The following is a 27,864-nucleotide window of genomic DNA, read 5'->3' as shown; positions in this document are numbered from 1 at the left end:
ATTTCAACTTCATTGGGGTGACGTCAGAGTTGGACGCCCCAAGGATCCCGTATTGCAAGGACCTATATCTCACCAAGACAACACGTCGGAATCAACACATTTAACGGGAAGGAAAAGCTAGACAGACAGTTCGTAAAAAGGTGAGTAGCCTACGATATTCTATTATTTCATGTTGTCGACTGACATATTAACATAGGCAATTGCATTTTGAAAGGGGTAATGGCACTGGTGAATAGCCTACTGTTCAGGAAGAAGTCAGATCAATATTGCGTAAAATACTATGACCAGAGAACTGTTATGAATGTTATTGAATTTACAGTATTCGGACCCAGTGTTGTGCTAATCGTGGGTGTAGCCGGATTTCTGTTGGCTACAAAGTTAATGAATTTATGAAACTTTAAATGAACAATTTCAATCATGCAGACTTTACTTTAAGCTGAGCATTAAAAGTGAAACCACACCAACCAGAACAACATCCAAGACAATTCTGCAATTGTGACATCTCATAATGTTGAATGAAGAACATTCATGAATCTAGTCATCTTTACAGTAATGAAAAAAACAAATCATTTGCATTATCTATTGTAGGTATCAGTCATGGAGGTTACAGAAAAGGCCATGCCCAAAAACGCCCAGCTGCTATCTATTGGCCACAAGGACACTTGTCGCCTCTTGGAGGTGTATGTGAAGCGCAGCATCAGTTTAAATGACGGGACACGTGAGAACCAGAGGTCACCAACAAAGCCTCAGAAGTGGGTGACTCTGTCAGAGAAACACAGAAGAGTCCGCCGGCATTCTAGAGACACCTTGATCACCTTGGAGCCCAGCACACCTGACGTGGGTATTGCCAGTAGCACACCACCTGACGAGGAAGTTGCTATACCAAATGTGCCTCGAGTAGAAAACCCTGGGCCTGCTGACATTGCTGAGAATGAGACGTCTACTGAACTGGAGAATAAGTCTAAAAAGGGCAAGAAGAAGAGCAAAAAGACTTCTCTCTGGAAAGGTTTCCTGGGTTTCTTCTCGGCGAAGGGGAGTGACAAGAAAGATGAGCAGGAGTCTGGCACAGAGAAAGATGGACTGTCACGAGGAACCTTGCAGAAAAAGAAATCCATAAGGCGAAGGAGCTCCATGAGGACACTATCCCTGAGAAAAAGCAAGATTGACAGCCACAGAGGGTCTGTAAAGAGACCATCGGCTCGGGACAGGGCCAACACCACTGACATTACTGGAGTTGAATGTAGGTTTGAGAGGACATGGCACCCTAAGTAATTATTATCACACACTGTATTGCATGTTTTCTTATTATTGTCCTTTTGTTCAAACATAAGATTTTGTGGATTTGCAATCATTTTAGCTTAAAACTCCTCAATCCAGGTTGGCCTATTAGGCTAATGGTCAATCCTCAAAATGGGCTTTCGTTTTTGAGATACCCCTAGCCGGGGTATAACAAAGTACAACCATGTTTTTCCATATCTCTAAGGTTTCCCATATATGAAGTTGATGGTTATATACAAATATTTTACTGCAAAAGTGGTTACATTGATAGATATTGTGACACACCCCCTTAACTCAAACAGTGCAGAATAATGCCTGGCTGGAGGGGGGTGGGGCCACATAAACTCATGTAACCCAATATTGCAAGCTCTGATATTGCTAAAAAAGTAGTCAATTGTCTGCCCTACATACACAAACAAATAGTATTAGGATATCTTAAAGCATTTTGGAAATATAGACCTGTAAACAGAGATACAATAGGCAGAAGAATCAACTATTGATATTTATGATGAACGTTAACTTTACTTTTTGGTAGCTATTGAATAGACAACTTTGTGGGGTGGGGGGTAAGCTAACATATGGAATTGTATTAAGATGGTCATACCATGGATAATTTTGCTATTTGATTTTTGAATTCTAGGACCCCTGTAGGTATAAAAAAGTATATATACAGTGAGGGAAAAAAGTATTTGATCCCCTGCTGATTTTGTACGTTTGCCCACTGACAAAGACATGATCAGTCTATAATTTTAATGGTAGGTTTATTTGAACAGTGAGAGACAGAATAACAACAACAAAATCCAGAAAAACGCATGTCAAAAATGTTATCAATTGATTTGCATTTTAATGAGGGAAATAAGTATTTGACCCCTCTGCAAAACATGACTTAGTACTTGGTGGCAAAACCCTTGTTGGCAATTACAGAGGTCAGACGTTTCTTGTAGTTGGCCACCAGGTTTGCACACATCTCAGGAGGGATTTTGTCCCACTCCTCTTTGCAGATCTTCTCCAAGTCATTAAGGTTTTGAGGCTGACGTTTGGCAACTCCAACCTTCAGCTCCCTCCACAGATTTTCTATGGGATTAAGGTCTGGAGACTGGCTAGGTCATTCCAGGACCTTAATGTGCTTCTTCTTGAGCCATTCCGTTGTTGCCTTGGCCGTGTGTTTTGGGTCATTGTCATGCTGGAATACCCATCCACGACCCATTTTCAATGCCCTGGCTGAGGGATGGAGGTTCTCACCCAAGATTTGACGGTCCATCGTCCCTTTGATGAGGTGAAGTTGTCCTGTCCCCTTAGCAGAAAAACACCCCCAAAGCATAATGTTTCCACCTCCATGTCTGACGGTTGGGTTGGTGTTCTTGGGGTCATAGGCAGCATTCCTCCTCCTCCAAACACGGCGAGTTGAGTTGATGCCAAAGAGCTTGATTTTGGTCTCATCTGACCACAACACTTTCACCCAGTTCTCCTCTGAATCATTCAGATGTTCATTGGCAAACTTCACACGGGCCTATATATGTGCTTTCTTGAGCAGGGGGACCTTGCGGGCGCTGCAGGATTTCAGTCCTTCATGGCATAGTGTGTTACCAATTGTTTTCTTGGTGACTATGGTCCCAGCTGCCTTGAGATCATTGACAAGATCCTCCCGTGTAGTTCTGGGCTGATTCTTCACCGTTCTCTTGATCATTAGAACTCCACGAGGTGAGATCTTGAATGGAGACCCAGGCCGAGGGAGATTGACAGTTCTTTTGTGTTTCTTCCATTTGCGAATATTCGCACCAACTGTTGTCACTTTCTCACCAAGCTGCTTGGCGATGGTCTTGTAGCCCATTCCAGCCTTGTGTAGGTCTACAATCTTGTCCCTGACATCCTTGGAGAGCTCTTTGGTCTTGGCCAGGGTGGAGAGTTTGGAATCTGATTGATTGATTGCTTCTGTGGACAGGTGTCTTTTATACAGGTAACAAACTGAGATTAGGAGCACTCCCTTTAAGAGTGTGCTCCTAATCTCAGCTCGTTACCTGTATAAAAGACACCTGAGAGCCAGAAATCTTTCTGATTGAGAGGGGTCAAATACTTATTTCCCTCATTAAAATGCAAATCAATTTATAACATTTTTGACATGCGTTTGTCTGGATTTTTTTGTTGTTATTCTGTATCTCACTCTCATTGTACACTACCGTTCAAAAGTTTGGGGTCACTTAGAAATGTCCTTGTTTTCGAAAGTAAAGCACATTTTTTGTCCATTAAAATAACATCAAATTGATCAGAAATACAGTGTAGACATTGTTAATGTTGTAAATGGCTATTGTAGCTGGAAACGGCTAATTTTTTATTGAATATCTACATAGGCGTACAGAAGCCCATTATCAGCGACCATCAGTCCTGTGTTCTAATGGCACGTTGTGTTTGCTAATCCAAGTTTATCATTTTAAAAGGCTAATTGATCATTAGAAAACCCTTTTGCAATGATGTTAGCACAGCTGAAAACTGTTGTGCTGATTTAAAGAAGCAATAAAACTGGCTTTCTTGAGACTAGTTGAGTATCTGGAGCATTAGCAATTGTGGGTTCGATTACAGAATCAAAATGGCCAGAAACAAATAACTTTCTTCTGAAACTCGTCAGTCTATTCTTGTTCTGAGAAATGAAGGCTATTCTATGTGAGAAATTGCCAATAAACTGAAGATCTCGTACATTAAAAATCAGCCATTTCCAGCTACAATAGCCATTTCCAACATTAACAATGTCTACACTGTATTTCTGATCAATTTTATGTTATTTTTATGGAGAAAATAAATTGCTTTTCTTTCGAAAACAAGGAAAGTGACCCCAAACTTTTGAACGGTAGTGTATATAAAAAAAATTATTTACATATTAGTGTGTAGCCCACACTGTTTGGACATTCCAGACAGAATTTGGCAGATCAGAAGGGTCCCATGACGCTTGTGTGGGTCGTAGAGTCTCATCTTTCCATAGAGATGTCATATTAGGTCAAACAGTTTGGACGCTTCAGACGCTTTCGTGAGAAGACCAATTTTCAGGATGTCTCCTGGTCTGACAAACACCACTGTAGCTCTGCAACCTTCCACCGCAAATGCGTAAGGCCGACATCGACGGATGTGGTGGATTGAGATAGATATCTCTAATTTAAACAGACTGATTTTGATGTTTTTTTTTTATTATGCTAAATAGATTTCAATGCGGGCGTGGACTTGGACTCGATTTAATAATGTTTTGGGGAAATTGGACCCTAGTTGACTTGGGCACTAGTTGGTAGTCCAGTTATTAGACAGTTATTGCATGAAAAAAGACTGCAAAGACAATGACCATTCTTGTTACTTTTTACAGCGGTTTTGAGTGTTTGGCCTACTGACTCGTACTATGAGAAAGTTTCAGAAGAGCTGGAGAAGATTGTGCATGAGGTAAAAGAGACAGACACAGCTCTTACAGATGGTAAGTATCAATGTTCTCATGTGTATTGATGTCTTATCTATTCATAATAAAAATGACACATTCTATAGCAACATACACATTTGATATATAAAGCTGTAAAGTTCATGTGATACAGCACAACTGTCTAATGTAGAGTTACTACAGGTAACTGCCAAAATAATGGAACTACTTGAGTAAATGAGGGATACAAAGTATATTGAAAGCAGGTGCTTCCACGCAGGTGTGGTTGCTGAGTTAATTAAGCAATTAACATCACATCATGCTTAGGGTCATGCATAAAAATGCTGGGCAGGCCATTATTTTGGCTACCATGGCTAGGATGACAATGCCCCCATCCACAGGGCACGAGTGGTCACTGAATGTTGATGAGCATGAAAACAATGTAAACCATATTCCATGGCTGTTTCAGTCACCAGATCTCAACCCAATTGAACACTTATGGGAGATTCTGGAGCGGCGCCTGAGACAGCGTTTTCCACCACCATCAACAAAACACCAAATGATGGAATTTCTCATTGAAGAATGTTGTCGCTTCCTTTCAATAGAGTTCCAGACACTTGTAGAATCTATGCCAAGGTGCATTGAAGCTGTTCTGGCTCGTGGTGGCCCAACACCCTATTAAGACATTTGATGTTTTCTTTATTTTGGCAGTTACCTGTATGTTTACCTACTGTATGTTTTCTATCCATTTCTTCCAGAGGAAGTCATCAAAAGGATCATTGTTCTGATGAAGCAGCAAGGAGACATCATTGATAACAAGGTTTATGTTTAAAACCTACAAAAAAAGATTGCATTTGAGAAACTTAACACAGTCTTTCTTTGACACTCAATGCATCTTTCACATTTAGGATAGCTTGCTATAGCCTGGGTACCAGTCTGATTGTGCTAGCATTCCACTTCTTGTAATCTGACATATGCCAAACATGTTTGGTAAATTACACAGACTACAATGAGTGGAACGTTAGCACAAAACAGGTCTGGATTTGAGTCTAAACTTGCTATTTCCTAATGGATAATAACGAATTATATTCTATGGTCATGAAAGTATGTCCTCTCTCCATAGCTGAAGGAGAACCCCAGCTTGAGCTCATTCTTCCAGAAGCTGTCCTACAGCACCTTCCAGCAGTTAGCTGATACGTACGTGGAGACAGAGACCCCTACAGGCCAGAGCCGCCAGACACGACACACTGCTGGGCCTGGGCCCGTCAACGCCCCGGAGCTGGTCAAGCTTGCCTTCACTCTGGACTTCACAGCCAGGGTGGCCTGTCTCTCCAGGCATTCCAAAGGCCACATCATGGGCATGGGCCACCGCTACTTAGAGAACCGCTTCACACAGACACAGGTAACAACACCAGAGGCGAGAGTCAGACCTTTTTTTCTCTTCTATTCAAATGAATGTAATTATGTGCAAATAAACCAAACTAGAGAGGTCAGAAGGGATTGTGGGGGTACTGCTGTGACACACGTAACAACACCAGAGGCCAGAGCCAGCCTTCTGTTTTCTTAAGTTAAAACATGTTTTGTACCCAACCAGACTCTACATGACCTGTAACCACAGTGCTGTCACCAGGTGACTCAAGGAAGACCAAATATGTTTCTAATGACATTTATGTTGCTTTTCAGGTTAATCCAGATCAGACGTTGCATAAATATGATGATCCTAATCATTGATACACCGTCACAGGCAAATAAGACTAACCACTGCAGGGGAAACCGAACATTCTTGGTGGTATAAAAGCACATGGAGTGCTCCTCGATTCCTTGTGACACAAATGGAATAGATTACTTAAAATAGATTACTTAAAATGAAACCCAGAGGCAAGTCATGAAGGGAACATCACACACAACACTTATAGTAGGCCTTGTACCAGTAAATCTACACTAGGGTAATCTGTGTAATTACTATGTTTACAGGTTAGTAAGTCATGGATATGCAATATGGAGTTCTTACCACTTTCGGTGCAATCTGTATTTATTTACCTGAATTATAATATATGCCAAAGCGACTAATCATGTATGCATACATTTTACCATTAGTGGTAAGTACTATGTACTGTAACTGCCTTTACTAACTACCCTGCTACAAGGTACAGGTACATAGGTTATTCCTCTACAGTTACAGCACCGTTTCTTAATCCTGGTTCTTGGGACACAAAGGTTTTTGCCCTAGCTCTACACACCTGATTCCACTAATCAAAGGTTTGATGATGAGTTGATTAGTAGAATGAGTGCTACGGTAGTGCCTTGTTTCTGGAAATTGTACTTATGACCCCTGTACCTTTCACCTGAAAGAATAAGAAAAGCAAGCTATTGAAAATAACTTTATGTAGCAATATTTCTAGGAAGTATAATTATACTAAACAAAAATATAAATGCAACATGCAACAATTTCAACGATTTTACTGAGTGACAGTTCATATAAGGAAATCAGTCAATTGAAATAAATTCATTAGGCCCTAATCTATGGATTTCACGACTGGACAGGGGCACAGCCATAGTTGGGCCTGGGAGGGTATAGGCCCACCCACTTGGGAGCCAGGCCCACCCACTGGGGAGCCAGGCCCAGTCAATCGGAATGAGTTTTCCCCACAAAAGGGCTTTATTACAGACAGTGCACTAGTAATTACATGAACTTTGCACCATACTTGTATTTACACTTTTTTGTTATTGACATCTCAGCACAATCTTTAGTTTCATCAGTTTTTCTGTTGTTTTTTTCAGTCAAAGGAAGAACTACTAATGAAAAATTAGCAATTTATATACTGCATGTGTCTACTCAAAAACAGAATACTTAAGTATCCCGAATAATAACGGGATATTGGTGCGCATGTAAACGTGGTCATTGTGATGCACTGAGGTCCCAAACTCCATTTTAGATGACTGATTTTATGACCAAAATTATCCTATTTACACTTTTTAGTCAATTTTGACACTAGAATAAATGTTTCTGACTCATATTGATGGGCCGTTTTCAAAGGGATTAGTTGTTTTTTTAGGGGCAGGCGCTCTTTAACAGACATTCCCTGACAAACATTTGAGCACAGAGTTTCTAAACCCAGAGGCGCAACATCGTGAGACTTCTGGGAATGCTTGCGAAACAGACCAGGCTGGGGTTTGGGGTTTGAGAAGTCAATGAGAGAAGTGAAAAATTATTCCTTAGTTGTTAATTTTCTCAAAATCTAAAGGCACAACCTAGATTCGAGTCAATGTCTTAAGTAATTAAACATGTTATTACTCCAACCTCGTGAAAGTGACGAACACGTTTTCATTTGTGTCAAAAACTACTTTATATCGAAGGAGTGCCTTTGAATGGATGGCCTGCACTTGCGTAGTTCGGTGCGAGATGACCATTAGAGCCGATGACGTGTTTGTACGCATGAGCTTAGCTTGCCAATGTCGCCATCACATCGCCTACAACAACAAGTGTGATCGGGGATTTCGATTGGAGAAGCAGTTTTATTAAACTGCTTTGCTGCTATTCCAGTTTCAACTGTTCTGCCTGCGGCTACGAAACCCCTACCTGTCCCAGACCTGCTGTTTTCAACTCTTTAATGATCGGCTATGAAAAGCCAACTGAGAGACCTGAGCCCTAGGACCATACGTCGGGACTACCGGCCGTGGTGACTCCTTGCTGTCCCCAGTCCGCCTGGCCTTGCTGCTATTCCAGTTTCAACTGTTCTGCCTGCGGTTATGGAACCCCTACCTGTCCCAGACCTGCTGTTTTCAACTCTTAATGATCGGCTATGAAAAGCCAACTGAGATTTATTCCTGATTATTATTTGACCATGCTTGTCACTTATGAACATTTTTGAACATCTTGGCATGGTTCTGTTATAATCTCCACCCGGCACAGCCAGAAGAGGACTGGCCACCCCTCATAGCCTGGTTCCTCTCTAGGTTTCTTCCTAGGCTTTCGCCTTTCTAGGGAGTTTTTCCTAGCCACCGTGCTTCTACACCTGCATTACTAGCTGTTTGGGGTTTTAGGCTGGGTTTCTGTACAGCACTTCGAGATATTAGCTGATGTAAGAAGGGCTATATAAAATAAAATTGATTGATTGATTGATTGATTAATTTGTTTTAGATTTTTTGTACTTTTTACCCCTTTATCCAATTGGTAGTTACAGTCTTGTCCCATCACTGCAACTCCCGCGATGCAGTGCCTTAGACTGCTGTGGCACTCTGAAGGCCTGGAGAAGCAGTTTCAGCCTATCTTTATACTTTACTGTCTTTGATTTGGGCACACCTATTTAAAATGGATGGTGACCTAATGACCATAGTTAAAATCACCGGTGTCAAATTAGCCACACCCATTATCTGGACCAATAGAAACAAAGAAACAATTAAACACATGAACACAATTTGCTGTAGAGGTTGAGAGTTAACTTTAGAACTGTTGAAGGTTTTTAAGTGAATGAGTAGATAAAAACATACACAAAACAACTTGTGCTTAAATAAATAATGTGAATAAATAAATACTTTCAGTAAATATGATCAAACCTAGAATGTCTTTAGGTGAGGCTTAGGTCTGCTATTCATCTGCCGAGAACATCACAGCTCGGGCCAGGAGTTTCCCCTCCTCCCAGGGACATCCTCTCCTCCTCTTCTGTGTAGGAGATGTGTGGGGAGGCCAGGGTCTCCTCAATGCTGGTGCCAAACTCCAGTGGCAGCAGCCTCTGGCAGTGGTGGAGTAGAGACCTCAAGCAATCAATCAAATGTATTTATTAAGCCATGTTTACATCAGCAGATGTCACAATGTGCTTATACAGAAACCCAGCCTAAAACCCTAAACAGCAAGCAATATAATTTAGATGTAGAAGCACAGTGGCTAGGAAAAACACCCTAGAAAAGGCAGGAACCTAGAAAGAAACCTAGAGAGGAACCAGGCTCTGAGGGGTGGCCAGTGCTCTTTTGGCTGTGCCGGGTGGAGGTTATAAGAGTACATGGCCATTAAGGCCAGATCGTTCTTCAAGATGTTCAAACATTCATAGATGACCAGCAGGGTCAAATAATCACAGTGGTTGTAGAGGGTGCAACAGGTCAGCACCTCAGGAGTAAATGTCAGTTGGCTTTTCATAGCTGAGCATTCAGAGGTCGAGCAGGTGCGGTAGAGAGAGGGAGGGGCCATAGCAGGTCCGGTGAACAGGTCAAGGTTCCATAGCCGCAGGCAGAACAGTTGAAACTGGAGCAGCAGCACTACAAGGTACAGTAGCACATCTGGTGGACAGGTCAAGGTTCCATAGCCACTGGCAAAACAGCAGGGACTGGATCAGTAGCGCGACCAGGTAAACTGGGGATGGGGACAGCCAGGAGTCATCAGGCCAGGTAGTCCTGAGGCATGGTCCTAAGGCTCAGGTCCTCTGGGAGGGGAGAAAGAGAGAGAGATGAGAATTAGAGGGAGCATACTTAAGTTCACACAGGACACCAGATAAGACTGGAGAATTACACCAGATAGGACAGACTGACCCTAGCCCCAGGTACAGACTATTGCAGAATAGATACTGGAGGCTGAGACGGGGGTGTCGGGGACACTAAGGCCCTGTCCAACGATACCCCAGGACAGGGCCAACCAGGCAGGATATAACCCCACCCACTTTTCCAAAGCACAGCCCGCACACCACTAGAGGGATATCAACAGACCACACATTTACTACCCTAAGACAAGGCTAAGTATAGCCCACGAAGATCTCCTCCACCCCATGAGCCCGAGGGGGCGCAAAACGGGACAGGAAGATTACGTCAGCGACTTAACCCACCAAGTCGAGTATAGCGAAAAAAGCCTGGCACGACTTAACACACCCCTCCTAGCGACGGCATGGGAGAACACTAGTAAGCCAGTGACTCAGCCCCTGTAATAGGGTCAGAGGCAGAGAATCCCAGTGGAGAGAGGGGAGCTGGCCAGGCAGAGACAGCAAGGGCGGTTCGTCACTCCAGTGCCTTGCCGTTCACCTTCGCACCACTGGGCCAGACTATACTCAATCATAGGACCTACTGAAGAGATGAGTCTTCAGTAAAAACGTACAGGTCGAGACCGAGTCTGCATCTCTCACATGGATAAGCAGACCATTCCATAAAAATGTAGCTCTATAGGAGAAAGCCCTGCCTCCAGCCGTTTGCTTCGAAATTCTAGGGACAATAAGGTTGTTGGGCTGATTGTCCGTCGCTAGTTCCAGGTTAAAGAGGAGGGAGAAGCCCGGTGGATCAGGGTGGCTCTCGGTTGTGTAAAGTGTGTTGATGGGTGTTGTGGGTCTCGGGTTGTGTAAAGTGTGTTGATGGGTCTCGGTTGTGTAAAGTGTGTTGATGGGTGTTGTGGGTCTCGGTTGTGTAAAGTGTGTTGATGGGTGTTGTGGGTCTCGGTTGTGTAAAGTGTGTTGATGGGTGTTGTGGGTCTCGGTTGTGTAAGGTGTGTTGATGCTAGAGAGCTGGAACCGCAGTACAGAGCGATGGCGCGGCTGTGGAGGAGGCTTCTCTGGACTCTTAGACTGTGTCTGTGTTTCTTTGGTATGGGCCATAATCTGACAGGACCACAGGGCCATAATCTGACAGGACCACAGGGCCACAACCTAATAGTATCTCAAAACAGTGTGTAAGAGAGAGCACTTACTGCACTAGCCTTACAGAGAGTGTTATGGAAAAGTAGAAGAGACATTAAAATGAACCGTTTAAAATGAACCACACCTAGAAACCCTGTAGTCAATAGTTGGTTGACATCAGGGTTAACCTGACAAAAAAAAAAAAGATTGAAGTTAGATTAATCAGCCTTTTTGATATCGTGTGATAACCAGTATGTTGAAATAACCAATGGTGACTCAATCAATTCTTGCCCGGTGGGGATGCTCTTGCCAATAACAATAATAACATGGTGTTTGTGTGGCACATGATTACCAGTAACTGGGATCGCTAAGAGTTATGGGTAATATGATCTCACAGTTGGTCACGTCTATCAGTGAAGCATGAGCTGATGCGTCTTACCTGTACACAAGGTTCCTCTTGGGGCGAGAGAACTTTAGAAAAAAAGGCACAACCAGTTTGACATCCTGCCACAGGGCCTTCTCTGGGACCTGGCGTACCCAACACAGCACCCTGGGGGATGTACATGTGATCAAAAGTTTAAACAGACAAGTGTACCAATGGTAATATGGTATGAACACAAGCGTGACCGAAAGAGACTTAACGGTAGTTATGTAACTAAGGGGTAGACTGTACAGAACATCTATAGTTTTGCCCTAGAATAGTGTTGGTATAACAATGCTTTCTAAAGCATTTGGGGATTTCACCAAATTGTGTCAAAAAACGGTTACATTACTCAGAGCTTTTAACACAATGACATCTGCTGTTCAGTAATAAATAGCAGCTTCTGGTTTTCATATACACTGAAGAAAAATATAAACACGACATGCAACAATTTAAAATAGTTTATTGAGTTACAGTTCCTATAAGGAAACCTGTCAATCGAATTCATTAGGCCCTAATCTTTGGATTTCACATGATGGGGAATACAGATATGCATCTGTTGGTCACGGATATCTTAAAACAATAGATGGATCAAAAAACCAGTCAGTATCTGGTGTGACCACCATTTGCCTCATGCAGCGCGACATCTTCACATAGAGTTGATCAGGCTGTTGATTGTGGCCTGTGGAATGTTGTCCCACTCCTCTTCATTGGCTGTGCGATGTTGCTGGATATTGGCGAGAACTGGAACACGCTCTAAAGAAACGTTGGAGGCAGCTTATGGTAGAAAAATGAACGTTAAATTCTCTGGCAACAGCTCTGGTGGACATTTCTGCAGTCAGCATGCCAATTGCATGCTCCCTCAAAACTTGAGACATCTGTGGCATTGTATTGTGTGGTATGCCACACCGGTCAGGTGGATGGATTATCTTGGCATAGGAGAAATGCTCACTAACAGGGATGTAAACAAATGTGTGCCAAACAAATGGAGAGAAATACACTTTTTGTGCATCTGGAAAATTTGAGGGATTTTTTTATTTCCGCTCATGTAACATGGAACCAACACTTTACATGATGCATTTATATTTTTATAAGTATAGAACAGGGATGGGCAACTAATAATGGAATATTACAGTACATGTACTTGTCAGTAATAAATAGCAGCTTCTGGTGTTCATATAGCACAGGGATAAAGCATATAATAATGGAATATGTACTGTAAGCAATGCATTTCATTTCCTGAGTCATCCATTCCCAGCTACGTATACCCAAGGAAATCCCCTGACATGTCTATGAATTCTCTACAGAAGTTTTGATAATGCAGCTTATACATTGGTGTTATTCATAACTATGCTATCATGTTTTACACATCAGCTTTGATAGATGGACTTTTTATATTCAGTCACTTAAGGATTCAGTGGGGTAAGGTAACTTGTTTTCTTCTAATGAGAAATTCAACTTGGTTGTTGTTTGTATAGACACTAGTATTGAACATCACCTGAAGTTGACATGGACGAAGGAGGAGATGGGTAGCAGTAGGTAAGTAGGTCAGCAGACGGGCTGGGAAGAACAAGTTGTTTACGCCACATTTGGCCATGAGGTTACACAGCAATGCTGAAATAGCAGACAAAACCAGCACAACCACATATTGTGTTGTGCTGTCAAAAGTGAGAAACCACTAAACAAAACCTGAATGAGATATGAATCTGATTTATGTTTTACTATCGAGCAATGTTAATAATTGTCTCACCAAACCAACACCCATCTCTGCGCATAGCCTCGGTAACGGGACAGTTGAATTCAGGGCAAATGTTGTGGCCCACTAACAACGCAGCAGTGGCATGACATGGTGATGTGGTGTGGGTGAGCATACCTCCCTGGACCCATAGGGGCAGGCTGAGATATACAGCCTTCTCTAGAGAGCTCAGGTTCCACCTCAGGTCCTCCAGGCCATGGTAACTCCACTCCTCAGGTAACTCTGGATCTCTGAGCCTGTTAATACTTTCCCTCTCGTCCTCCCGATTCTTCCTCTTCTTTCAGGAAAGGCTGTAAATCTGTCACTCCCCAAAGAGGTCAGGCTGTAAATCTGTCACTCCCCAAAGAGGACAGGCTGTAAATCTGTCACTCCCCAAAGAGGACAGGCTGTAAATCTGTCACTCCCCAAAGAGGACAGGCTGTAAATCTGTCACTCCCCAAAGAGGACAGGCTGTAAATCAGTGTCACTACCCAAAGAGGACAGGCTGTAAATCTGTCACTCCCCAAAGAGGACAGGCTGTAAATCAGTGTCACTCCCCAAAGAGGACAGGCTGTAAATCAGTGTCACTCCCCAAAGAGGACAGGCTGTAAATCAGTGTCACTCCCCAAAGAGGACAGGCTGTAAATCTGTCACTCCCCAATGAGGACAGGCTGTAAATCAGTGTCACTCCCCAAAGAGGACAAGCTGTAAATCTGTCACTCCCCAAAGAGGACAGGCTGTAAATCAGTGTCAGTCCCCAAAGAGGACTGGGAATGAATGTTTCTCATCCTTACTAGAGGGTGCCTCATTTCTGAAACAGATTTGGATTTGATTAAACATTTTACCCTGGCCTATTTATGAATTTTAATGACTACAGTTATCATTAGTCTACCACAAATTCCTGTGATGGGGTCATTTGTCTTCAAAACAAACGCATCACATCCACAAAGTATTTGTAGTGTACCTAGAAATGTTAAAACAAACTAAGAAAAAGCATGTCACACTTGTGTCATGCAGTTAAAGCAGGGATGGGAAACTTTGGTGGAGGTCCATACCAACACATGCAGTCATAGCAGGCCCCTAGTCTCCCAGGTGTTTACAGTTCTTCATATCTTATAATCCAACAAGGTTTCCCCTTTTCTTGCAGGATCTGCAAATTCTAACTGCCACTACCAAAAAAAAAATGCAGTTTGGTACTCAACAAAAGAAACAGCATTATTCTGCCTGTCTTTTCAAGTTTGTCTCAGGCAAAGGTCAATATTTTAGTAGGCTACACAGTGTTTGTGTCATTGTAACATTCTCTTTAACATTCCTACAATACTGAACAGTTATAATAATGATAAAGTGATGGACATATAACAAAAATAACTATAATGGCTTTCTGGTAACAATTGCAATATTTTTTATTTATTGTTTTTTCACTTCTCACAGAATAACAATTAATCAAAGAGGCCGAATCCCATGTCGTCATCAGATCCCTCTTCAGATTCCTCTTTCTTCTCCTCCTTTTTCTCTTCCGCTGCAGACACACACAGCACAAACATAGGTTAGCTTCATGTTTGGGAGTCTATCCGCAAAACGCATAGTTAATTTCCAGAAATGCAATAACAGTGTAATATCAAGCACAAGCGTTTTCCTCTAAATATGTTATTTAACCTCTTAAGGACCTGACCCTTTCTTTCAATTTTCGCCTAAAATGACATACCCAAATCTAACTGCCTGTAACTCAGGACCTGAAGCAAGGATATGCATATTCTTGATACCATTTGAAACGCTGAAGTTTGTGGAAATGTGAAATGAATGTAGGAGAATATAACACATTAGATCTGGTAAAATATAATACAAACAAAAAAACATGCGTTTTCTATTATTTTTTGTTCCATCATCTTTGAAATGCAAGAGAAAGGCCACAGGATGTAGCTCAGTTGGCAGAGCATGGCGTTTGCAACGCCAGGGTTGTGGGTTCGGAAAAGATGTATGCACTCACTACCTGTAAGTCGCTCTGGATAAGAGCATCTGCTAAATTACTAAAATGTAAAAATGTAAATATAATTGTGGTTTAGGCGCAATTTAGATTTTGGCCACTAGATGGCAGCAGTGTGTGTGCAACGTTTCAGATTGATCCAGTAAAGTATTGCAATACTGGACTATTTTCTTTCAAGTCTGCCCAAATGTGAGGAATTGGTCAATTGATACATTTTCAAGTACATAACTATAGAGAACATACAAAAATGATACGGTAATACAAAATGTAAGTTTACACACTCCCAGGAATGTCATACATGATGGATCATTAGCTTATACACTAACTTTCACACATCTAGATGGCCTGGCGGGGTTCAAACTGTAGAACCCAGTTCCCACATTTTTTAATATAAAAATTGATTTTATCAAACAAAACTATGCTACATTTTATCTCTGGGACACTTAGGATGACATATCTGAGCAAGATTACTGAATGTAAGTACATTATTTACCTTCAGAGGTGAATGTATCAAACCAGTTGCTGTGATATGTTTTTTGTTGTTGTGCACTCTCCTCAAACAATAGCATGGTATTTTTTCACTGTAATAGCTACTGTAAATTGGACAGTGCAGTTAGATTACCAAGAATGTAAGCTTTCTGCCCATATAAAACATGTCTATGTCCTGGAAAGTTTGCTGTTACTTACAACAGTCATGCTAATACATTATCGCACGTTAGCTCAACCGTCCCGTATATGGGACACCGATCCCGTAGAGGTTAATGCAATTCGTTTCAAAGAAATGTGTTTCAGTCCATTGAAATTATTGGCTCCCTATAATTATTGTGGAACCTGATGCGAGACAAAAGGAGAGACATGAGAGATTTAGAGCTTACCAGCAACAGGAGCAACCCCAGCTGCAGCAGCAGCAGCAGGAGCTCCTACAGCACCACCTTCTGGCACGGAGGCCAACTTAGAGAGGCCTGCAAAGCATAAAGGACCAATTCAATGACAGGTAATAAATTAACATGAACAGTGAATTAATGACTGATGACATTTGTGCCTATATGCAATCTATTGTCCAAAGTAGGGATGTCCCCGACACAAAATAAATCTTTGTCGACCAAGATTCGTCTGTTCTTTCAACCATTCGATTGATCAACATTTTTCAATGTGTATTTTTCCATATATTGACACATCCTATTTGTTTTAATCAAGTCAACTATATTCACTGAGCTTGTCTGATGCTTTAAGCGGTTTATGCGGTTTGATTAAATAATTAAGACACAAATGACTAGAGGGAGTCCAACCAGCAATTGATTTGATTGTGCCAGGCTCAGACTTGCTGTGCTGTGTATAAAAATTAATAAAAAAGACAGCGAGTGACTGTGACTAGCACCCATTGTCCCTCTCTCCTCCCTGCTGCAGCGACCGCCACAGAACATCAACGTGTTTATCGCGCTGTCCATGTTGGAAAAACTGCAACATAATTACAGCCATTTCTGACTGAAAAGTTCTGTTACCGAAATTCCTCATTTGTTTAGGAAAAGCATTCCCTATTCCCTCAACCCTTGCGCTCTTTACGTGACACATGTATGCATCGCATGCATGTGACCAAAGACCTATTCGCACGGGACTAGTATTACTAGAGAACGTTGGTTATGTAATTATTAATCCAGAATGTCTGTTATTCCAGAGGACGATTCAGACAGGATTAGTTTTTTTCCAAATGGCCCCCTGTAATTCTATTTTTTCCCAATAAATTGACAATTCCTTGCGAGGCTTTCCATTAGCCAATCTGTAACATTAACCATTCTGTAGCTATGACCTTGTATGAACTCACGAGTCAAATCAAAGACATAAGGGAAAATGCCTCACCAGAGTTCATGACTTCATTGATGTCTTTTCCATTCAATTCAGCGACAACCTGTGAAGACAAATTCGGGTTCTAATTATCACCAGTTACTGTGTAAACCGAGGCCTCCATCGTGCAAGTGTCCAAGTAAACAAAAGTAACTCAGTTTCTTATCAAAACACAAGACAGGATCTCCCTAAATGGTGCCATACCTTGTCTAGGCGCTCATCTTCGGCCTCGATTCCAACACTCCCCAGGATGGTCTTGATGTCCTTGGAGGAGGGGCTGGTGTTGCCACCGAGCACAGCCAGGAGGTAAGCGGCCACGTAACGCATTCTGCAAGAGATATGGAGAAGAAAAAACTATTAGTTGGATTATAAGATATATTGGTCTACGTGACATGCATTCTGTGGATATTCAGATTGGAATTACCCACGTCCATGTGACGATATGAGTAGCCTAATTAGCAATGACTACAGTGTTTTCCACAAGCACATGGAGTAGCCAGCCAAATAGAAAAAGTTGTAAGCCAGGCTCCCCATGCTGGGGGGGGGTTAAGAAATGTTTGCAGAACAAGCTTGATTTTGGAGGCCTCTGGTACATTCTAATACTAGATTGTATTTTCAACCAGCAACTATCAGGAAATAACACTGATCAAATGTTTTCACACCCTTACAGTGTTATTCATCAGCTGTACAACATGATATTAAACAAGACAATTATATTTTTGACTGCACTGGGCCTTTAAGAGGCATTTTCTCAGGTATGATTGAAGAATGAAGCAGCTGACATGAGCTTTGCTACACAGAAAGCAGCAGTTGACTACTCCATTGTCAACACTGATATCGTCATGGCTACAGTAGGCTAGCCAAGCTGAATGCTAGGCATCTTTTTGTAGCTTTCTTTTTGCAACAGTAGCCCGCAATTTGATAGTATGTTCACTATTGAAAGTTTACTTTTGTAAATCACTTTCCCTAAAAGAAAAAAGCTCAGAGAGTAGATTGATGGGACAGCTTGCGTTTAATGTGTGAAGGCATCAACCTGCTCCAGAAGTTGTGACTCGCTCAAATACAAATAGCATGACTTCTACACATGTAGTCTTCGATGGTTTTGAATGGTAGACTGCGACAGAGCAGGTAAATCTTGAACTGGAATGCAAAAATGCGATGAAAAGTTATTGGCCCTTTCAAGTCAGTGACTGACGAGATCCACCTTCCAGACCAACATGTTTTTACTGGCCCCGGGTCAGCGTTAATGTCGGACCCTGCACGCGAAAGAAAATACATGAATGTGCCAGAAAACAATAGGCTAAATGATTGACTCATCGTTACCACATTATATGGGACATGCAAATTCATGCTCCCAGGGCTGCCAACTTTTGAAGATAGTGAATATCACTCCAAGATATCATTAATGTCATTGGCTCCACCACTAGCCGGGGGGGTTGCGGGACGTTGGGGGTAAACCCCTATTACATTTTTTTTTGTTTTAGAGCTAATTTCATGAAATTCTACACTGAACAAAAATATTATTGCAATTGTGTTAATTGTCCGTAGCTTATGCCTGACCATACCATAACCCTACCACAACCATGGGGGCACTCTGTTCACAACATTGACATCAGCAAACGGGGGGTTAAAGGCTGTTAATTGTTCAGCAGTCTCATGGCTTGGGGGTAGAAGCTGTTAAGCAGCCTTTTGGACGTAGACTTGGCGCTCCGGTACCGCTTGCCATGCGGTAGCAGAGAGAACAGTATGACTTGGGTGTCTGACAATTTTTGGGCCTTCCTCTGACATCGACTAGTATATAGGTCCTGGATGGCAGGAAGCTTGGCCCCAGTGAAGTACTGGGCCGTAAGCACTACCCTCTATAGAGCCTTATGGTCGGATGCAGAGCAGTTGCCATACCAGGCAGTGATGCAACCGGTCAGGATGCGCTCGATGGTGCAGCTGTAGAAATTTGAGGATCTGGGGCCCCATGCCAAATCTTTTCAGTCTCCTGAGGGGGAAAAGGTGTTGTCGTGCCCTCTTCACGACTGCCTTGGTGTGTTTGGACCATGATAGTTTGTTGGTGATGTGGACACCAAGGAACTTGAAACTCTTGACCCACTCCACTACAGCCCGTTGATGTGAATTGGGGCGTGTTCGGTCCTCCATTTCCTGTAGTCCACCATCAGCTCCATTGTCTTGTTCACGTTGAGGGAGAGGTTATTGTCCTGGCACCACACTGCCAGGTCTCTGACGACCTTCCTATAGGCTGTCTCATCGTCGTCGGTGATCAGGCCAACCACTGTTGTGTTGTCAGCAAACTTAATGGTGGTGTTGGAGTCGTGCTTGGCCACGCAGTCGTGGGTGAAGAGGGAGTACAGGAGGGGACTAAGCACGCATCCCTAAGGGGCCCCCGTGTTGAGGATCAGCGTGGCAGATGTGTTGTTAACCTACCCTTACCACCTGTGGGTGGCCCTTCAGGAAGTCCAGGATCCAGTTGCAGAGGGAGGTGTTTAGTCCCAGGGTCCTTAGCTTAGTGATGATCTTTGTGGACACTATGGTGTTGAACGCTGAGCTATGGTCAATGAACAGCATTCTCACGTGTTCCTTTTGTCCAGGTGGGAAGGGCAGTGTGGCGTGCGATTGACATTGCGTCATCTGTGGATCTGTTGGGAATGTATGTCAGGGATGTAGCTCAGTTGGTAGAGCATGGTAGAGCATGGTGTTTGCCAGGGTTGTGGGTTTGATTCCCACGGCGGGCCAGTATGAAAAAAATAATGTATGCACTCACTAACTGTAAGTCGCTCTGGATAAGAGCGTCTGCTAAATGACTAAAATGTAAATGTATGTGAATTGCAGTGGGTCTAGGGTTTCCGGGATGATGGTGTTGATGTGAGCCACTTCATGGCTACCGACGTGAGTGCTACGGGGCAGTAGTCAGTTGAAAATGTAATTGAAGACACTTGCCAGTTGGTCCGCGCATGCTCTGAGTACACGTCCTGGTAATCCGTCTGGCCTTGCGGCCTTGTGAATGTTGACCTGTTAAAAGGTCTTGCTCACATCGGCTACGGAGAGCGTGATCACAGTCGTCCGGAACAGCTGGTGCTCTCATGCATGCTTCAGTGTTGCTTGCCTCGAAGCGAGCATAAAATGCATTTCGCTCATCTGTTAGGCTCGCGTCACTGGGCAGCTTGCGGCTGGGTTTCCCTTTGTAGTCCATTTGCAATAGTACGTTTGCAAGCCATGCCACATCCGACGAGCGTCAGAGCCGGTGTAGTAGGATTCAATCTTAGTTCTGTATTGACTCTTTGCCTGTCTGATGGTTCGTCTGAGGGCATAGCGGGATTTCTTATAAGCGTCCGGATTAGTGTCCCGCTCTTTGAAAGCGGCAGCTCTAGCCTTTAGCTTGGTGCAGATGTTGCCTGTAATCCATGGCCTCTGGTTGGGATATGTACGTACGGTCACTGTGGGGACGACGTCGTCGATGCACTTTTTGATGAAGCTGGTGACTGAAGTTGTATACTCCTCAATGCCACTGGATGAATCCCGGAACATATTCCAGTCTGTGCTAGCAAAACAGTCCTGTAGCGTAGCATCCGCGTCATCTGACTACTTCCGTATTGACCGAGTCACTGGTACTTCCTGCTTTAGTGTTTCGTTGTAAGTAGTAATCAGGAGGATAAAATTATGGTCAAATTTTCCAAATTGAGGGCGGGGGAGAGCTTTGTATGCGTTTTTAATGTTCTCTAAATAAGCCTTTTTTCCCCTTTTTACAATTAAAGTTAAAATACACTGCATTTAAAACAGTCAGCAATAACCTAATGAACTCAGAGCTTGTGAAATTATACCTAGGCTGAATATATGCCTTCCACAACCATAAAACCCACTAATAATTCCCATTGTTAGGGCGGAGACATGAGCATCTTGTGATTATATACATATCTCTGGTGTAAATGGGAAGTTGCACAGCAAAGGAGGGGGGAAAGAGACCAAAAAGACATGAAAACAAGCAGACATTTGGAATATCGCGCAAAAACATTAAATTGAATTTTCACCCAGCCCTACCTCTATCATTCTTAAATGGAAGAAGTTTGGCACCACCAACTCTTCCTAGAGCTGGCCACCCGGCCAAACTGTGCAAACGGGGGAGAAGGGCCTATGTCAGGGAGGTGACCAACAACCCGATGGTCACTCTGACAGAGCTCTAGAGTTGCATTGAGGAGATGGGAGAACCTTCCAGAAGGACAACCATCTCTGCAGCACTCCACCAATCAGGCCAGACGGAAGCCACTCCTCAGTAAAAGGCGCATGACAGCACGCTTGGAGTTCGCCAAAAGGCACCTAAAGGACTCTCAGGCCATGAGAAACAAGATTCTCTGGTCTGATGAAACCAAGATTTAACTCTTTGGCCTGAACGCCAAGCGTCATGTCTGGAGGAAACCTGGCACCATCCCTACAGTGAAGGATGGTGGTGGTGGCAGCATCATGCTGTGGGGATGTTTTTCAGCGGCAGGGCCTAGGAGACTAGTCAGGATCGAGGCAAAGATGAATGGAGCGAAGTACAGTACAGAGAGATACTTGATGAAAACCTGCTCCAGAGCGCTCAAGACCTTAGACTGGGGCTAAGTTCACCTTCCAACAGGACAACGACCCTAAGCACACAGCCAAGACAACGCAGGAGTGGCTTCAGGACAAGTCTCTGAATGTCCTTGAGTGGCCCAGCCTTGAACCAGATCGAACATCTCTGGAGAGATCTGAAAATAGCTGTGCAGCGACACTCCCCATCCAACCTGACAGAGCTTGAGAAGATCTGCAGAGAAGAATGGGAGAAACTCCCCAAATACAGGTGTGCCAAGCTTGTAGTGTCATACCCAAGAAGACTTGAGGCTGTAATCGCTGCCAAAGGTGCTTCAACAAAGTACTGAGTAAAGGGTCTGAATACTTATGTAAATATGATATGTTCATTATTTTTTATAAATTTGCTAAAATGTTTTTAAAAAACAGTTTTTTCTTTGTCATTATGGGGGTATTGTGTGTAGACTGATGAGGGAAAAACAAAATAATTTAATCCATTTTAGAATAAGGCTGTAACGTAACAAAATGTGGGAAAAGTCAAGGGGTCTGAATACCTTCCGAATGCACTGCATGACAGAAGTATGTGGACACCCGCTCTTCAAACATCTCATTCCAAAATGATGGGCATTAATATGGAGTTGGTGCTATAAAAGCCTTTAGGCCTGGCTTGCAGTCGGCGTTACAATTTATCTCAAAGGTGTTCGATGGGTTTGAGGTCAGACCATTATTCCTCTTCCACCTAACTTTACAGTTGGCACTATGCATTCAGGCCATAAAATTTGATCAGCGGAGAAAGAACGCGCCTGTCCAGTCTGCCACAGTGCGATGGCAAGAAGATTATGGAACTCCCCGGTGAAGCTGCCACAGTTACAGCGCTCGTGATGTTGAATTGCAGACGCATATTATATGTTCTGATTTCAAAAACAATTTGGAAGCACAGTTGAAAAGTTTATGCACTGAACATAGCGGATTAAATAGAAAATAAAAGCAGGACTTTTCTCAATGCATGAGAAATAAGGTGTGCCATGTAAGCGAGTGAAATGCGTATCTCACGGCCAATGCGTGAGAGTCGGCAGCACTGTGCTCTCTCCTTCTGTGTTAAGACATTTGACTGCAACCACAGCCCACACAACACACACCAAGGTACCGAGAGGCAGGACAGACAGCAGACTGTCAAACCAGCAGTTTCGCTGTCAGCGCTCACCTTGTGACTGACAGGCGCCTGTCCTATAAATAGATTGCTAGAAGATGCATATTGTTCATTCTAGCGGGAGAGGGCTCAGCAGACTTTTTTCTGACAAGAGAATTGAAAAGTATCCTAGTTAAGTGGGAAAAGTACACTGCTGAAAATTATTCCATAATCGGCTGTATAGCGGTGCTAGTGGAAAACACTGACTATGATCTATGGTCCTCTGTAGCTCAGCTGGTAGAGCACGGCACTTGTAACGCCAAGGTAGTGGGTTCGATCCCCCGGGACCACCCATACACAAAAATGTATACACGCATGACTGTAAGTCGCTTTGGATAAAAGCGTCTGCTAAATGGCATATTATTATTATTACCTACAGTTGAAGTCGGAAGTTTACATAAACTTAGGTTGGAGTCATTAAAACTCGTTTTTCATTCACTCCACAAATTTCTTGTTAACAAACTATAGTTTTGGCAAGTCGGTTAGGACATCTACTTTGTGCATGACACAAGTAATTTTTCCAACAATTGTTTAGTGACAGATTATTTCACTTATAATTCACTGTATCACAATTCCAGTGGGTCAGAAGTTTTCATACACTAAGTTGACTGTGCCTTTAAACAGCTTGGAAAATTCCAGAAAATGTTGTCATGGCTTTAGAAGCTTCTGATAGGCTAATTGACATCATTTGAGTCAATTGGAGGTGTACCTGTGGATGTATTTCAAGGCCTACCTTCAAACTCAATGCCTCTTCAATTGACATCATGGGAAAACCAAAAGAAATCAGCCAAGACATCAGAAAAAAATTGTATACCTCCACAAGTCTGGTTCATCCTTGCGAGCAATTTCCAAATGCCTGAAGGTACCATGTTCATGTGTACAAACAATAGTACGCAAGTATAAACACCATGGGACCAAGCAGCTGTCATACCACTCAGGAAGGAGATGCATTCCGTCTCCTAGAGATGAACGTACTTTGGTGCGAAAAGTGCAATCAATCCCAGAACAGCAGCAAAGGACCTTGTGAAGATGCTGGAGGAAACCGGTACAAAAGTATCTATATCGACATAACATTTACATTTACATTTTAGTCATTTAGCAGACGCTCTTATCCAGAGCGACTTACAGTTAGTGAATACATATTTTTTTATACTGGCCCCCCGTGGGAATTGAACCCACAACCCTGGCATTGCAAACGCCATGCTCTATCAACTGAGCTACATCCCTGCCGGCCATTCCCTCCCCTACCCTGGACGACGCTGGGCCAATTGTGCGCCGCCCATGAGTCTCCCGGTCGCGGCCGGCTGCGACAGAGCCTGGATTCGAACCAGGATCTCTAGTGGCACAGTTAACACTGCGATGCAGTGCCTTAGACCACTGCGCCACTCAGGAGTACAACCTGAAAGGCCACTCAGCAAGGAAGAAGCCACTGCTCCAAAACCGCCATAAAAAAGCCAGACTATGGTTTGCAACTGCACATGGGGACAAAGATTGTACTTTTTGGAGAAATGTCCTCTGAAATGTCCTTTTGGTCTTAATTTAAGTTTAGGGTTAGGCATAAGGTTAGCAGTGTGGTTAAGGTTTAGTTAAGGGTTAGGTTTAAAATCAGATTTTAAGAAGATACATTTTTTTAAATAGGCGGGGTTTAGCCATAATTATGACTGTGGTAACTAGTAACGACCATGTTACTGTCATAAGTAACATGACGGCGGCAGGTAGCTTAGTGGGTAAGAGCGTTGTGCCAGTAACCGAAAGGTCGCTGGTTCTAATCCCCGAGCCGACTAACCCTAATTGCTCCTGTAAGTCGCTCTGGATAAGAGCGTCTGCTAAATGACTAAAATGTAATATATGTAAATAAGCGCATAGCTAGCATGCCGCGCCAGAGAGGGACAGTATCGGAGCATGCGCGGCTAATAACTAGCTAGCTATTAATTAGCCAGTTAACATTTGACTAGACTCATGACAAGTGAAAACTCAAGTCAATGCTGCAACAAAGGGGTCATTGTAAAAACGTTATTACGAGTAAGATTTCACATACAGATAAAGACAGTAAAATGTGTTCGTGGTGCTCATGCAATTTGATGCAATGGTGTCATGTTAGCAGCTAGTGTTGCTCGCTAACGTTAGCTTCTCTGCCTTAGCTTTGAACTAGCACGTCCTTTTTTTTGCTAAAGTCGTACATTTTCTTGTTGTACAGAATGGCTTCTGATATAGTTGAACATTAGTACAACTTAACTATAATACTGAATCAAATGTTTATGGTCTAAAACGTATTATATAGATGAACTTACTTTAAGTCTATAGAGACACGAAACGTCGGTCACGCTGAATTTTCCGGAAGGGAAGAATCTCTTCTTCTTCAGTGGGGTTTATCGGTGGTTGGCATCCAACGTTATGGTGCATTACCGCCACCTACTGTACTGGAGTGTGGGCCAGAGACAGGGAGAAACTAAATCCTACCTGCCAGCCCCGTTGCTTTTTAAAAAGATAACAAAATATTTCAGACTATATCTAATGACGTTCTACTCAATATACTCTTTAAACAAATTTCCTGTATCCCCTTCTCCCTCATTCTAGATCTCATCCTCTCTCTTTCCCTTTGATACTGCCCACACCGTAGCGATACATGCTCCACGGTCTCTGTTTCCTGACAATAATCACACTTTCCTGTTGGGTGCTTTCCAATCACATTTAACGTCTTATTCAACTGGCTGTGTCCCTCCCTTAATCTTGTAAAAATAACCTATCTTCTGTCCCTTCCTGCAGTCCTCCCCTCCCCGACTTTCCTCTGTACTTGAAATAAATGCCTTCCCTTATTATCTCTATTCCACTGCTCCTGCAATCTCTTCACCTTCACTATCCATATCAGGCTTTTAGCCTCTGCCTTGCTCATTGAAACTACAACATCAACATCCCCGCTACTACGTGCTTGTTTAGCCAGTACATCAACTGCCTCGTTCCCCTCCACCCCCACATGGACTGGGACACAAGTAAATCTTATCTGTATACCCATCTGTCTAATCCTCCCATGGATTTGTAGGACCTCATAAAGCAAGTCTTGTGTGCTACTTGAGCTAAAAGGACTGGAGACTCATCAACACTGCACATGAATCAGAGCACTTGCGTCATCTCTCCTGCCTTCTTCTCAAAACCCATTGGAGGAGAAGGTCAGAGGGGCGGGACCTCTGGCTTTCTCATCCAATGTGTTTTGAGAATAAACCCATTGGAGGAGAAGGTCAGAGGGGCGGGACCTCTGGCTTTCTCATCCAATGTGTTTTGAGAATAAACAAGGAGTGAGGGTCTTCTTCTATGGTATTATGGCGGACCGCAAACATACTTTAGAGGTAAAACCTCACCACTATTTCACTACTTTGGCCCTATCAGAGGCTGGTCCGCTCATTAGGCAGGATTAGGCAGCCGCCTATAGCGGTAGATTTAAAGAGTGGAGCATTTTCTGAGCTAAACTGACCAAGACACACCTCCAACAACACATAAAACCTCACATAATTTTGCCCCAAAACAATGACATTTTCTCTCAACCAGTGGCATATGGGCTTTTTAGGTGAATGTTGATGCCGCCCTTTGATAAACAGTGGCCACTTTGTCTAAGGCAGGGGTCCAAAGTATTTTGCTTGTCCATTCCCGGCGCATCTCTCCAAGGTGCTGTTGCAGAGATACATTGCTGCCACGCTCCACCAATGTTCCATCCAACTAACATAAATCATGTAGCAGCAGATATAGTACAGTGGGGGAAAAAAGTATTTAGTCAGCCACCAATTTTGCAAGTTCTCCCACTTAAAAAGATGAGATAGGCCTGTAATTTTCATCATAGGTACACGTCAACTATGACAGACAAATTGAGAAAAAACATCCAGAAAATCACATTGTAGGATTTTTAATGAATTTATTTGCAAATTATGGTGGAAAATAAGTATTTGGTCACCTACAAACAAGCAAGATTTCTGGCTCTCACAGACCTGTAACTTCTTCTTTAAGAGGCTCCTCTGTCCTCCACTCGTTACCTTTATTAATGGCACCTGTTTGAACTTGTTATCAGTATAAAAGACACCTGTCCACAACCTCAAACAATAACACTCCAAACTCCACTATGGCCAAGACCAAAGAGCTGTCAAAGGACACCAGAAACAAAATTGTAGACCTGCACCAGGCTGGGAAGACTGGGTAAGCAGCTTGGTTTGAAGAAATCAACTGTGGGAGCAATTATTAGGAAATGGAAGACATACAAGACCACTGATAATCTCCCTCGATCTGGGGCTCCACGCAAGATCTCACCCCGTGGGGTCAAAATGATCACAAGAACGGTGAGCAAAAATCCCAGAACCACACGGGGGGACCTAGTGAATGACCTGCAGAGAGCTGGGACCAAAGTAACAAAGCCTACCATCAGTAACACACTACGCCGCCAGGGACTCAAATCCTGCAGTGCCAGATGTGTCCCCCTGCTTAAGCCAGTACATGTCCAGGCCCGTCTGAAGTTTGCTAGAGTGCATTTGGATGATCCAGAAGAGGATTGGGAGAATGTCATATGGTCAGATGAAACCAAAATAGAACTTTTTGGTAAAAACTCAACTCGTTGTGTTTGGAGGACAAAGAATGCTGAGTTGCATCCAAAGAACACCATACCTACTGTGAAGCATGGGGGTGGAAACATCATGCTTTGGGGCTGTTTTTCTGCAAAGGGACCAGGACGACTGATCCGTGTAAAGGAAATAATGAATGGGGCCATGTATCGTGAGATTTTGAGTGAAAACCTCATTCCATCAGCAAGGGCATTGAAGACGAAACGTGGCTGGGTCTTTCAGCATGGCAATGATCCCAAACACACCGCCCGGGCAACGAAGGAGTGGCTTCGTAAGAAG

The 27,864-nt window shown here is 43.2% G+C and overlaps 2 protein-coding genes across 2 annotated transcripts; one reads left to right on the top strand and one right to left on the bottom strand.

The window, feature by feature from the left end:
* Positions 1 to 55: 55 nt before the first annotated feature.
* On the top strand, positions 56 to 7,143 carry LOC121578713. Its single transcript, XM_041893099.2, has 6 exons — positions 56 to 140; positions 589 to 1,240; positions 4,625 to 4,729; positions 5,428 to 5,489; positions 5,793 to 6,071; positions 6,353 to 7,143. Exons 2-6 carry the CDS (start codon positions 598 to 600, stop codon positions 6,398 to 6,400), a joined length of 1,137 nt encoding a protein of 378 aa, XP_041749033.1. The 5' UTR covers positions 56 to 140; positions 589 to 597; the 3' UTR covers positions 6,401 to 7,143.
* A 7,657-nt stretch (positions 7,144 to 14,800) lies between these two features.
* Positions 14,801 to 25,383, bottom strand: LOC121578363 (60S acidic ribosomal protein P2). Its single transcript, XM_041892705.2, has 5 exons — positions 25,276 to 25,383; positions 17,446 to 17,569; positions 17,257 to 17,305; positions 16,275 to 16,361; positions 14,801 to 14,934 (listed from the first exon to the last, which is right to left on the bottom strand). The coding sequence occupies exons 2-5, from the start codon at positions 17,566 to 17,568 to the stop codon at positions 14,855 to 14,857; spliced, it is 339 nt and encodes a 112-aa protein (XP_041748639.2). The 5' UTR covers position 17,569; positions 25,276 to 25,383; the 3' UTR covers positions 14,801 to 14,854.
* Positions 25,384 to 27,864: the final 2,481 nt, after the last annotated feature.

The sequence above is a fragment of the Coregonus clupeaformis genome, chromosome 12, assembly GCF_020615455.1.
Source record: "Coregonus clupeaformis isolate EN_2021a chromosome 12, ASM2061545v1, whole genome shotgun sequence".
Lineage (NCBI taxonomy): Eukaryota > Metazoa > Chordata > Actinopteri > Salmoniformes > Salmonidae > Coregonus > Coregonus clupeaformis.
Note: the sequence above shows the minus strand (reverse complement) of the source record. Positions and strands in the feature narration are given on the sequence as shown.